General features: G+C 42.4%; 1 protein-coding gene across 1 annotated transcript in view; it reads right to left on the reverse strand.

Moving 5' to 3' along the window:
- Positions 1 to 13,788, reverse strand: part of Frmd4b (FERM domain containing 4B) — a 146,115-nt gene that overhangs the window by 23,533 nt on the left and 108,794 nt on the right. The window contains 2 exon segments of the mRNA XM_048356136.1: positions 717 to 793; positions 12,542 to 12,628. Of these exon segments, the coding sequence (XP_048212093.1) occupies positions 717 to 793; positions 12,542 to 12,628 (164 nt within the window).

The raw sequence follows: 13,788 nt of genomic DNA on the forward strand, positions 1-13,788 counted from the left end.
AGACAGAGAGGAGAGAGGAGGGGGAGAGAAGGAGGTGCTCGGAGGAGAGCTGTGGCATTGTGTGTGCAAGGGCGGGGGAGGGGTGTTAATGTTCCCTGTAGGAATTTGGCTTATCTCCTCAGTTTTCCTTTGGGCAGCTGTTTCCTCCCATCTCTCTGACCTCTAAACCATCCATAAATTTTATCTTAAGAGCTTAGGGACCCTGCATCCTGATTTTCATTTATGCTGATAACTTGACAACTGTTACTTTTTTTTTCTTTTAAGGATTCAATTAAGAATGATCAAAGGATTTGAGAGTATTTCTCTTAAATTCTACACAGGGACCAATAAACTTATGAAGAGAGGCTCTGATCCTCATTAATCGGAGGGAAATGCAGATCGATTTAAACCAGGGGATAACCATTTCACACTACAAGGATGTCTTTACTGCACACGTGCAAGCACACACGTGCACGCACAGCAAGTGGTAGTGAGGATATGGAGAAACTGGAAACCCCTACACTACTGATAGGGATGCAAAGTGGCTCAGTGCTTTGGAAAATGTCTATCTCCCATGAAGGTTAAAAACAGTTATCCTATCACCCCACAATTCTACTCTTACGAATAGCCTCAAGAAAAACCAAAGCATACATTCATACAAAAACCCACACACAAATATCCACAATAGTGTTATTCACAGAGAGCCTGAGACCAGGCAAAACACTTCTGATTCTTACCTTCGTGGATCATGAACTTCAACGGCAAATTTTTTCTCACGGAAATACAGATTTTCCAACTGCTTCCATTGAAATAACTAAAAACAGAAGAAGAGGAAGAAGAAGAAGAGGAGGAGGAGGAGGAGGAGGAAGAGGAGGAGGAGGAGGAGGAGGAGGAGGAAGAGGAGGAGGAGGAGGAGGAGGAGGAGAACAGAAAAGTCACACAGCTATTAATTACTCTAATTTTTTACAGAGTCCCGAAATCAGCTTAATATCAAAATGATTTTAAGTTCGCAGGAATGTAGGCTGATAACATTAAGATTCATCAACTTAAAAAAAAAGAAAAAAGCCCAAATCAACCACAACCTGAAACCATTTTATTCCTCCCTCTGACAGCAAATTGTACCTACTCAGCTTCACCTGAAAAGTCTTCCTTGAACAATAAAATCAAGCATGGGAACACACATAATAATTTTCCTCTGACTCAACCAAACAATAGGAAACCGGCACAGATTCCAGTAAGCCTAAACCTTCTTACACATGTTGACCTCCTATGTGAATGGAAAGATACTGGATGGGGTATCTTTAAGATCAGAATGACTTGAAGATCACAGATTAAATTTCAGAGGAATTCGAAGTGAAAGTAAAAGAGAAGCCAGCCCTCTTCCCTCCACCCCCCCCCCCCGCCCGCCCCTCTCCCCACCCCCAGGCAGATGGCTCTCAGACTGGTCGTTTCTCACCTAGCAGAATTTCCCTAAATGTCACGGGAACTGGGGGTGGATGGAGGGAGGGTTCCCAGTTTGTGAAGAGGACCCCCTCCCCCAACCCCACTTCAAGTCTCCACGTCCTTTGCTGACTTTGTGGTGCTGGGTTGAGTGTGATGTGCCAGCTTGCCAAAAGCAAACTTTATCAAAAATGTGCACTTGAAAAGTAAACAATTTGGTTAAAAAAAAAAAGAAAAGAAAAGAAAGGAATTTGCAGAGCCGAGGGTGCCTGCCTGTCTCTTCTAGGCTCATGCCATCCCCCCCCCCCCCCCTTGCATGAGATCTAAGCTAAGCTCAGGTAGCAGCCTACTCCTCCTCGAGGTTTCCCCGTGGGCTTCACGAGGGGCGTGCGGGCATGGCGAGCTGCACGTTCCGGTGATGGTCAAGGAATGATCACATGAACATGTTCAGTGGCCTCGCGAACAAGCAGTTCACGTCTCCGCGATGCACTCTCCACAGAACCACTCTCCTAAGACAGGAGTGGAGCCTGCACGAGCGTGCGAGCCTCACAGACATCAACAGAACCAGCTTAAAGTTTCCACCCAAGCGCAGCCCTGGGTCCCCGGCAGGGGAGTCAGCCACAGCCTCAAGGACTCGGGGTCCTTTCTGATCGGAGCACAGGGCTGTCAGGAACCACAACCCTGACCCAGGTCCAAGGAGGAGGGAGGAAAAGTTTACATCTACGTACCCATGTCCTTCAGTGTCCGGAGACCGGAGGCTGTCATTTCTTGTCTACAACTCCCCCCCCCCCCCCACCCCAACCTTCCGACGGCAGCTCTGGTGCCTTCTCAACTGAGTTTCATAAGACTAGGTGTAACATCATTTCACAAACCATGCCTCCCACGACTGGTCCGCCCGTGACATCAGCAAGTCTGCCCAGCCACACCTCCCACACTGCGACCTCCCATCGGGAGAGGACGGCCCAGGGCTGGCTCCTTCTCCCCAGAAGAGACTTCTGTGGCCCGGACCAGGGTGATACTTCCTGGGCAGTGAGCCCCTTGAAGTCCAGGCAGGCACCAATCTCACTGCAGGCTGTTTTAGGAAGAGGTTTTTTTTTCATGCCTAGGTCTGCTCACCCGGCACATGAACAGGTTCTACAGGAAGAGCAAGAATGCAGCTCAGCTGTGTTTTCCCTACCCCGGCCATTCCCACACACAGAAAAGCCAGGGTTCTGCTTGAAACTTGATCCCTGAGAGCCACCCCTCCCTGCCCCCCTTATCACTTGTCGGTAGTAAATACTGGTGCTAAAGCACTCCTCCACACTCAGCCGACAGCCCACGTGGAGGACAAACACACTCCCTGTCTGTGACCCAAAGTCCTACTTAGGAGGTGATGAGGTTAGACTCCTCTGGAGAATGTAAAATAGATATTTAGCTAACCAGGCCAAACCAACTTTGGGGAAACTTACTCTAGAGAAGGAGTTTATCACCACATAAAGTAATGCAAACCCTAAGTCAGCTGAAAGATGAAGGAGGCTTCAAGGAAAACATTCAGCATTTGAAGGGAAAGATTGTGTTCAAAGTATGTTTTCCATTTTCTACATTTTCTATTAGTTGGAGAACAGTTACGTAGGGCACGGCATCTTATAGGTCACTATTAGTATATATTCATGTGTGTACACACAAACACTCTTGTAACTTTTCTAGTAATGCAAAAAAAAAAAAATAAGCCTGATACTGGTGATACATACTTATAATCCTAGCTACTCAATGAAGCTAAGATTTAGTATCGTGGTTCAAAACCAGCCCAGGCAGAAGTCTGGCTCTTATCACCAACTGAATACCAAAAAAATCTAGAAGTCCAGGTATGGTTCAAGTAGTACAGCACTAGCATAAAGAGGAAAAGCTAAAGGATAGCACCTGGGCCTTGAGTTTAAGCCTACATACTAGCCTGGATTGCCCCAACCTTAATTCCTATTCTTGAGGATTTAAAAAAAAAAAAGCATATTTTGGAAGAGGATGGCATTGATTAAAGTACACTGTACTCATAGATTGACATGTTGAGTTGAAACCCCTTTGTACAATACTTACAGATAATTTAAAAACCACAAAATAAAAAGCATATTTGTATCACAATTACCAAGTTGAGTATGAAACCAAAATGTTTGCTAAAATGATCATTACACTGCACAGAACCAATCACTCATTAGTATTTATTTATTTTTATGTGGACTTGCCAAAAGCTTTGACTTTGAGGATCTGTTGGTTTTAGAATATGATGCTAAGGGCAAAGGGGAATTGTTTTAGGATGAAACTAAGACTATGAATTCGCTCTCCCAGATTTATTTCTTCTCTACACTCATCTGAAGCCATCAGTTGAGAAGGACACAGAAAGTAACAGAAGACCACAATCGTGGATTGCTTTGGTATGGTAAAAGTAAATAAGCAGGGGCTGGGAATATGGCCTAGTGGTAGAGTGCTTGCCTAGCATACATGAAGCCCTGGGTTGGATTTCTCAGCACCACATATATAGAAAAGGCCAGAAGTGGAGCTGTGGTTCAAGTGGCAGAGTGCTAGCCTTGAGCAAAAGAGAAGCCAGGGACAGTGCTCAGGCCCCGAGTCCAAGGCCCAGGATTGGCAAAGAAAAAAAAAAGTACATAAGCAATCAAAATAGAAAAAGGAAGAGAGACAACACAAATACTATTTACAGAAATAATAAAAAACTTACACTGGGAAGAGAATATATATTCAATCATATATATATATACACATATATATGTACACAGACACACACACACACACACACACACACACACACACACACACACACATTGGCCAAGGATATCAGATTGCCTAGGATTGGATCTGGTTGTGCTATTTGGGCAGTTGCTTAACTCCCTGAGCCTCATCTTCTGTAAAATGGACTAACAATACCTGCATGCCAAGATAGTCAGAAATGTTCAGCCAGACTATACAGTGTTTAACCCAGAGCCTGGCTCAGAATACATACTTACTAAGTAGTAAAGCTACATGTATTGCTATGAAGGACTCTCCATCTATGTCTCCAATTTTTTCCGGTTGAGAACTTAACAGCAGAAAGAAACCTAGAAACAGATATCTGAACCCCACATCTGTCTTTCCACTAGCGGAAACTTGAGTTAACCTGTTGATATAGCTGTGTCACTCAGAACTCCAATTCTGAGTTTCAGGCTCTGTTGATTTCGAGGGTGGTTTCATGATAAACTCTGTAGGTAGGAAATCTGTTCACTGCCCTGTACCCTGGAGGTCACAGGCGAGGAGAGAGGGTGGGGCACAGGCATTGTTCCATGGCAGATGCACCCAAGCAAGCCCCCACCTGTCTGGAGTAGCTAGGCAAAAGGAATGGGCCTGAACAGGTAGGAGAATGCCAAGCATCTGGTACCTGCCCCCAGGGCAAGGGAACCACTTGGGGGGTCATGAAAGATCCAGGGAAAGCTTTGGACAGAAAAGATCCAGATGAACTCGTGCCAGATTGAAAGTACAAGTTACCCAAGTTAACCACTAAGCAAGAACAGTAAAGACAACTGGCGCTGGTGGCTCATGGCTGTAATCCTAGTTACTCAGGAGGCTGAGATCTGAGGAAGGTGGTTCAAAGCCAGCCCAGGCAGGAAAGTCTGTGAGACTCATCTCCAATGACCCACCAGAAAACTGGAAGTGTTGCTGTGTCTGTCACTGATAGACCACTAGCCTTGACCAAAAGAGCTCAGGGACAGCACTCAGGCCCCTTCATCTCCAAGATGACTAACAAAAAACAAAACATACACAAACAGAATAGTAAAGATGTTACAGTCACAGGAGCTTGGCTTTTTAGTTGCACTTGTTTTATAGGTTAATCATTTAACTGCAAATCCACCTGGAAATGACTAAATCAGGAGAGTCCCAGCTAAAGTACATCAAACAATGACTCACTTAGGTGATCTGCCAGTACCTGAATCAAAACAGTGTGACAGAGGACTGGCCTACCTTTTTGCATGTTAAAAGGTTACATTTGCTGAACATACTATAAGACATATATATGGGAATTTTTTATATATAAAACATATATATGTAAAGTGCATATATATGTATTTATTTTTTATGATACTTGGAATTGAAAGCAGTTTTTGTGTGTGTGAGAGAGAGAGAGAGAGAGAGAGAGAGAGTGTGTGTGTGTGTGTGTGTGTGTGTGTGTGTGTGTCCTGGGGCTTAAACTCAGAGCCTGGGCACTGTCTCTGAGCTTTTTTCTCAAGGCTGGTGCTCTACTCCTTAAGCCATGGCTCCACTTCCAGCTTTTTAGGTGGTTAAGTGGAGATAAGAGTCTCATGGACTTTCCTGCTTGGGCTGGCTTCAAACCTCGGTCTTGGGATCTCAGCCTCCTGACTTGCTAGGATTACAGGCAGGCGTAAGGCACTGGTGTCCAGCTTCATGATGGTTTTATACCATCCATATGCTCCAGGATGCTGCTGGGACATCCTACAGTGTGCAGGACAGACCCACAGAGAAAACACCAATGTTGTGAAGATCAACAAGTCTTGAGCCACACAGCACTGTGTGTGGTGGTGGTATCTCTAGGCTTTGGTTGGTGCAATGCATTGATGCAGATGATAAACTTTTTGCTCAAAAGCAATGGACTTTGGAGTTCTATTTCTCTAGATTAGATAATCTCCTTAGCGGCCAATGATTATTCAGGTAACTTCCGAAGTACAGAAGCCACCTGCTAGAGGAACTGACAACAACGGATCAGAAGTATCAGGTATACTGAACTACAATTGTTCATCACACGCTTGGGGAATGGCAATTGTCTTCAGATGTGATTTCATCACCTGATAGGCATAAAACATCACATTTTTCAATGTAAGGAATAAACTACATCAGGGGTGCTTGCAAACAGGTTTCGAAGACACAGTTCTGGGTGTTGGAAAATGCGTAATATAAAAGCTGACGTGTAAAGGATGTCTTCTCACCCAAGTTTTCCCCTGTGGCCAAATGTCTATCCTCCCAGAGCTGAGCTAATGACTTCCTGTTAAAACTTGCATAAGAGCGCTCACTGTGTGCATTTGAGGCAGTCAGGGCAGGCCTGCTGCCCATAACTATCTGCATGATGTTTGGGCGGGGGTGGGGGTGGGGGATAGTTATGGTAATGTCCCTGTCTTTTAGGTAGTATTCCCTTTGTTTATTAAGTCCTTCCAAGAAAACCCCTGTGTCTAAATATATTCCTTCTTTCCAGATAAAGCACCAGGTTCTTGATGGCAAAGACTATAGCAGGTTTTATTCCCCCCCCCCCTAAAAAAGAGATAAAGGAAACTAGTTCAGGGACCCTCAAGAGCAAGGCTCAATAAGTGTTCTTCTTAAAAAACAAAAAACATCGTCTAGTATATTATTATGCTGTGTTATTAGATTTTGTTTTTTTTTTGCCAGTCCTGAGGCTTGAACTCAGGGCCTGAGCACTGTCCCTGTCTTCTTTTTGCTCAAGGCTAGCACTCTTCCACTTGAGCCATGGCGCCACTTCCGTTTTTTTTTCTATATATGTGGTGCTGAGGAATTGAACCCAGGGCTTCATATATACGAGGCGAGCACTTTACCACTAGGCCATATTCCCAGCCCTAGAAAAATTGTTTAAGCTAGATAAATTTGACATCCTTCAAACTCTGCTTCCTCTTCTTCTTTACCCCCTTCCAAAAAAAAAAAAAAAAAATCCCAGGCCTGTTGATCACTGGTCACAAGTGTATAGGAAAGAAATCATTACTGTGTAGGGCTCTTCATAGAAGGACTTGTCATAGTTGCTAATTACTTTGCTCTGCATTCAGACTGGTCAGTTTTATTTAAGAGCTATCTTTCATTTTTCTTCATGGGTCAACAATTTGGTCCTTGTTAAGTGCCTTGATACATCAAGTAACCAGATGACAAATGACATCTGATGGTTCTGCCTGCGTGCCATTTCCTCCTCTGCTAAGAGCATCTGTCATTACTATGGGGGGAAATGCTCTCACTCTGGAAGCTGTCGCTATAGCAGGCTCTTCTCAGTTTTAAAACCAGCTTACCTCCTTCCGGGCAACACACCCTCGGCTCTGACTAGAACAAGCCACCAACTTGATAAGCATCTCACCTTTCGGTTCTCAGCTTAAATGTAGCCTTTCTCAAGGAAGACTTCCCCTGCACACACAAGTGCCCCTTCCCTCTCCCCATTACTTAGCCTTCCCATCCTGTTTCCATCAGAAGCAATTCCGAATTTTTAATCATGTTTTCATCTCTTGGCTTGCATGTTCCTTATTGACTACTACCCTAAAAGACTTCAAAAGAAATAAATATAAAGTGAAAGGAATGAATTTTCTCCCTTCCCCCTTGCAGGTCTATTTTGATATTTCCTTTTGGCACTATGACACCTTAAACTCTCTTCAGCCCTAGCCACCCAACTATGGTCAATATTTCCTCGTCGCCCTTCCAGTGAGTCATGGTAACTGTATGAATGAGAAAATGGCTCTTCCTACCTTTTTCAGCAATATCCAGTCAAATTCAGGGAAGTTCCTCAATTAGAATTCTAACTTACAATACTACAATTCCTAAAATTCTAGTTGTGATGAACTACAGAAGGAGAAAATACCACTATACATATGGAGTGGAGCAAAACATTTGAGCTCAGTGAAAACTTTCCCTACTTCATTGGGTCTGAGAGGCAGAGAATGGAAGAATGATCTAAATGTGATACATGAGAAAATATAGGCCTATAGATAAGATAGGTGTCCTCTAGGGTCAGCCACTGGCCAGGGAGAATGTAGAACTGGCTCTGATTTCAAATCCATGCGGTACAGTTGGAGTTCTGCTTCCACAGGCTCTGCAGGTTTTAGCAACAATCAGATTGATTATTGGTGTGGCTGGAGCTTAATTATACCCTTTATGAACAGGATGGACAGGTCCCTGGATGACATCTTGTAATCCCATCTTTGTCTCCCATACCATTTTGTCTTCATGAAGAAAGTGTGGTGAGACAGTACATGTTCTCCTCTTTCCCACAGTTAATTTCCTTTAGAGTTTAGGCAGTATTAGAAGTAGCGTCTGATCAAGATTCTTGGTGTGAAATTGGTGGTGGGAAGAGAAAAGAAAGGCTGAAATAATCAACATGTTTGTGCTTACAGAAAAAGAAATAAATAAAAAAGAAAAGAAAGAAAGGAAGACCAAACCAAAAAACCAAACTCACAGTCTTTAAATAAAACAAGCCCTCTACTTTTATGACAAGAGAACAGGAAAGCTTTAATGCTTGTCCCTGAGTCATCTAGGTTTTAGGGAATCCCAACCATTTTTTAAATGAAGGCTTAGAACATTTTCCCACCTTCAGTGAAGAAGTTCATCATCAGCCTTTCTTGGCATGCATAATGCACAAAGATGCCAATCTTGAAAGGCATTTCATCCTAGGATAGTCTAGTGATGACACCATGACTAGCATGCCATTTTATTCTCCATCTCTGCCAGCTGACTTGCTCTGGTTTTCCCAGGCAAAATTCTTGCCAGAGGGGTAGAAATTAGTCACCACAAATACTTATACTCCACTCGGCGACTCCTTTCTGAAGAACAGACGTTTGTTCTGCAAACACTTTGAGCAATACAAATGTTGAAGAACCTTACGTTGGTTGTTTTTTTTTTTCTGTTTTTCTTACAGTAAAATCTTCAGCCATTGTAAAATTTAAATGCCCTACCATTTATAATCCAGTCGAGTTCTTTCTGGTTCCTTTTCACCATCTATAAGTGTTTGTGATATACATTTTATAGAGAAAGGGAGAATTGAACAATAAAAGTGCTGACAGGCCGACATGTTAATACTCTGAATTTTGTGATGTGTCACAGAGATTAAATATTTTTCTCTTCATATATATCTCACTTGGGGGCCTTATGGTTAATTGGGAAGAGAAGGTCTTACAATAACCTAAGATTAACTTCCTATTCCACCAGTACTTTGAATATGCAGCCATTATGGGTCCCTTTCTAGCCAGTGACCCAAGTATATTTCCCATCCACTCTGATCCTCTGCCTCTTCCATTACCAAACAATGACTGACAACAAGTGATCCAGTGGTGACTGTGGGTTGGGATGGTACTAAACAGAACTCCACTTAGTTCTTCCAGCCACCTTTTGTAGCAAGTGGCAGTACCACTGTGAGAAAACCAATTTGCAAGAAAGACCAAACAACACACTCAAGGTCACACAGCGGGCAGACAATAGGATGGAGGTCTGGGATGTCCCCTAAACTCTTGCCCTGCAATATTTATTGTACTACACGGAAGGAAAACAAGCCATTGGCCTCCTGGACTGGCAAAAAAAAATAAAAAGAAGGCTCTAAAGCTAAACTCCATGAAGAGTACTTGCTGAGTGCACTGGGAGGTAAAACAAACACAGTGGACAGCACTCACAGGCAATAATTAACAGACACTTATCCAGAAAGGCTGGCGGGCTTCTGCTGCAGTGTCTTGAAACAACCTCTTTTTAAAACAGCCTCTTGGGCTCAGTCTTTTTGACTCTTTGTACATCTTTGTCCTAGCTTGCTGTTAAAGCACATTCTAATAGGCTGAGCATTTCACGGTGTCCCTTACAACCTTTATTTCACAGGTATCAATATTTCAGAATGTTTAAATTATGCATGCGTGTATTGGCTTAAGCTGGACCAGGAGAGGGACTTACAGAACACTCCTCACTCCTCTCAATGAACTCAAATTTAATATTAGGGTATAGGAAATATTAAGTATATGGAAGCAAAATCCATTGTCAGATTTTAACAGAAGAAGAAAGCAGGAAGCAAAAGATGGTACAGGGTAAGCACATCCTAAAATAATCGAAAAAGAGACAGCATAAAAACACAGGATGTGTTTTGCTTTTTCCTTTAGAAGTGTGTGGCATGTCTTGAAAATGAAATAGGAAAACTGTAAATGAAAAAAAACAAAACCCGGAAGTGGCTTCTGATTCTTGTCTAGACTTTGAAATGAATAAGCCAACCTGATTATGATCAGTGTCAAGCAATATTTACCAATTTTTATGAAGCTGTGAATGTAAAGAGAGGCTGTGAGTCACAAGCACAGAAGAGGAAATTAAGTTAATATTTACTGTGCAGATTCTGACTCACCATTCTTTAGGGGGGAAAAAATCTGCTTTATCTTTGAGGCATTTACATTCTGAAGGAATCTCCATCTTATCAACCATGTTAGTTGAGAAGTTACTTACAAGTTGATCTAAATTATACATGTGTTCTTTTAATGAACTAATTAATTAGTGCTGGTACTGGGCTTGAACTTAGGGCTAGTGAGGTCTCTCTTAGCTGTTTCACTCAAGGCTGATGTTCTACTACTTGAGCCACATCCCACGTGTGGCTTTTTGCTGATTAATTGGAGATAAGTGTCTTACTGACTTTCTTGTTCTGTCTGATTTTAAGCCACAGTCCTCGCTGGATTAGGGTGTGGCTCAAGTGGTAGAGTGCTTGTTCAGTAAGTACAAGCCCCTGAGTACAATCTCCTGTACTATTAGAAAATATATATATCATAAACACAATCCTGAGTCGTTAGGATCACAGGTGTGACCTAGATTATGCACCGAGGTATAGTGCCCACACCTGCTTAACATTAAACCTCCTAAACATTCAATTGATCTGGCTTGCAGAAACAAAATGGCAATCCTATGACTACATCTGTGCTTTCTTGATGTCCCCTTTCTTTATCTATGGGGATCGATCATTGAATAGTGCTTTCTTGTTGTAATTAATAATTTCTAGTAAGGAGCCTCAATGTCCAGCTAGTCTGGTACAGGAGATCTTGGAAGGAGATTGTGGGAAGCCCAAGGCTACTCTTGTCACAGCTCTGAAATGGTGACAGGGAGAGGAGGCATGTTTTCATAACTCAAGGAAGACTATGAGCACGTGCGGATTCTGCACAAGGACCTGGACAAGCTGCAGAGTGCTGTGGAATGACTCGGGGATGGCTGCTTTATGAAAAGAAGAACATGAGACAGATGGACATGAGAGGAAGATTTAAGGCTGTGATGCTAGAGGGAGATAACGCACGTAGGCTGACCGGGATCTGCTGATAGAGGCATTGCTTCACGCCAGCAGCTAGCTGCCTATGATGGTGGCACAACCAATCAGACATCATGAGCTGATCTTTTCTGTCACTGCAGTGATTCTAAAAGGGCCAACAGCAGTTGAATGATGATCTATATGCACTCATCAATTCTCATATAGGCAAAAAGTCTACCGGATGTTTATGCTTTCAGCTAAGAGAGGCAGCTTCATAACCAAATCTTAAGTAGCAATTAATATTCTGGAAAATCAAATCTCAAAGACTATGACCCTTACCCTTTCATATGTATTGCGTTTTTCAGCTTTCCTTACAAAAAGCAAGCATGTTTATCTTAGAAAACTGTGGGCCAACAATAAGGGAAAAATAGAGCCAGGCACTAGTGGCCCATGTCAACAATCTAACCTACTCAGGAGGCTGAGATCTAGAGGACTGAGGTTGAAGGCCAGCTCAGGCAGAAGACTTTGCTAGACTCTATCTCTGAAATAACCATCAAAGTGCTCTGCAGGAGTGGCTCAAGTAGTAGAATACCAACCAAAACACAAGGCCTTGAGATTGAACCTCAGGGCCATCACACACAACAAAAAGGTAAGTAAAAAGTAGGATAAATTAAAGCATGAAGATGACTTATAATCACAGTATTCAGAGGTAATTAGCACCCCAAATTCTGGATTTAAAATATATTCATTTGACCACCCACTCCTGCAAATGTGTGTAAATATGTATTCATGTACATACATATGCAAATGTAAAATCTATGAAACACATGGCAACTTTCTGCTCATGTTCACTTAAAACAGAAACATACGTGTAGGTGCTTATGAGCTCCAGTCTGTATCCTGGTAACTAAACCTCAGTGCAGACTCTAGGTCATTACCTTGGCAGAAATGAAGAGAATCATGCAGATAGTGCACAAATGAGTTGTAAAAAACACTTCACAGTTCACTTGCCTTTCCAGACCTATGGCTTCTCTAAGCAAAGCAGTTTGCCCAGGACTGACACCTCAATGTCCTCCTGACAGGGACACTGCCAACTCTCCATCAGTTCAAGTTGATAAAATGAGTCACACTTACTTTCCGAGGCTTCACTTTATCCTGTACATCATACTGGCTGATCCCTTTATAGCTGATTCCAAGCCACCAGGGAAGTCCTTGTTTGTCCTAGAAGATGGAAAATGGTGAGAAAGAACAAAGACCTAACTGTTCAGCCTTCTAAGAGAGCCAGCAGTAGTCACCGGTCTCCTCTCTTCACAAGTAGTAACAGGTCCAAGCCAAGTTGTCTTGGTAAACCAAACACTACTTAAGAAACTTGTTGTTCAAATGTTCTTTGGTTTCTTCAAATGATATGTATAGGTCAAAGGACCAATATTGTTTACACCATCCAAAAGAATGAAGTATTCCTGTGTTGATTAAATAGTTGGACTGAGCAAAATCTAAGTAATTCAACAGGGAATGAACCCACTAGGAAGCTAGTTATCCATTATTGTTATTCATTTGTTATCCATTAATGGATAACAAAAAACCCTCTTGTTCTCTCGATTAGTTATAAAGGTTGGAGAAGTTCCCACAGAATTACAACAACCAGAAAAGTAGTTCCAAGTACTGATGTTTACAACACAATTAACAATGGACACAGGAACATCCCAAAACCTTTTTGTATAAGTGCGTAACTGAACACCAGGATTTGTAAATACTCATTTTGTGGTAAAGATGAGAAAGGGAACATAAATCTATATTCTAGTTCTTGTCAGAGGGAAGAACGTACTGATAGAATGAAAGGAAAATGTGTGCTTCAAAATATGCATTCATGCAAATGGAGATCAGTAGAAATTAAATTATATGTAGTTTTAGTACAGGATGCCTTCACTATGCAAGTATTTATGATCTAATTTTTCAGCATCTTCAATTGTAAAAATGTTAACATTGTTGTAACATCAAAAGTCACTCAAAGCCGGGTGCCAGTGACTCATACCTATAATCCTAGCTACTCAGGAGGCTGAGATCTGAGGATAGTGGTTCAAAGCCAGTCAGGGCAGGAAAGTCCATGAGACTATTATCTCCAATAAAAACTACTCAAGAGAGTCAGAAATGGTGCTATGGCTCAAGTGGTAGAGCACTGGCCTTGAGCTAAAGAAGCTCAGGGATAGCACCCAGGCCCAAAGTTTAAGCCCTGGTACCAGAAAAAAAAAAAAGAAAGTCACTCAAGCCAAGAGCTAGAGGCTTATACCAATAATCCTTGTTACTCAGAAGGCTGAGATCTGATGATCAAGGTTTGGAGTCAGCCTGGACTCTAATCTCCAGCTGATCAGCAAAAAGCAGGA

The sequence above is a fragment of the Perognathus longimembris genome, chromosome 10 (assembly GCF_023159225.1).
Source record: "Perognathus longimembris pacificus isolate PPM17 chromosome 10, ASM2315922v1, whole genome shotgun sequence".
NCBI classification, from domain to species: domain Eukaryota; kingdom Metazoa; phylum Chordata; class Mammalia; order Rodentia; family Heteromyidae; genus Perognathus; species Perognathus longimembris.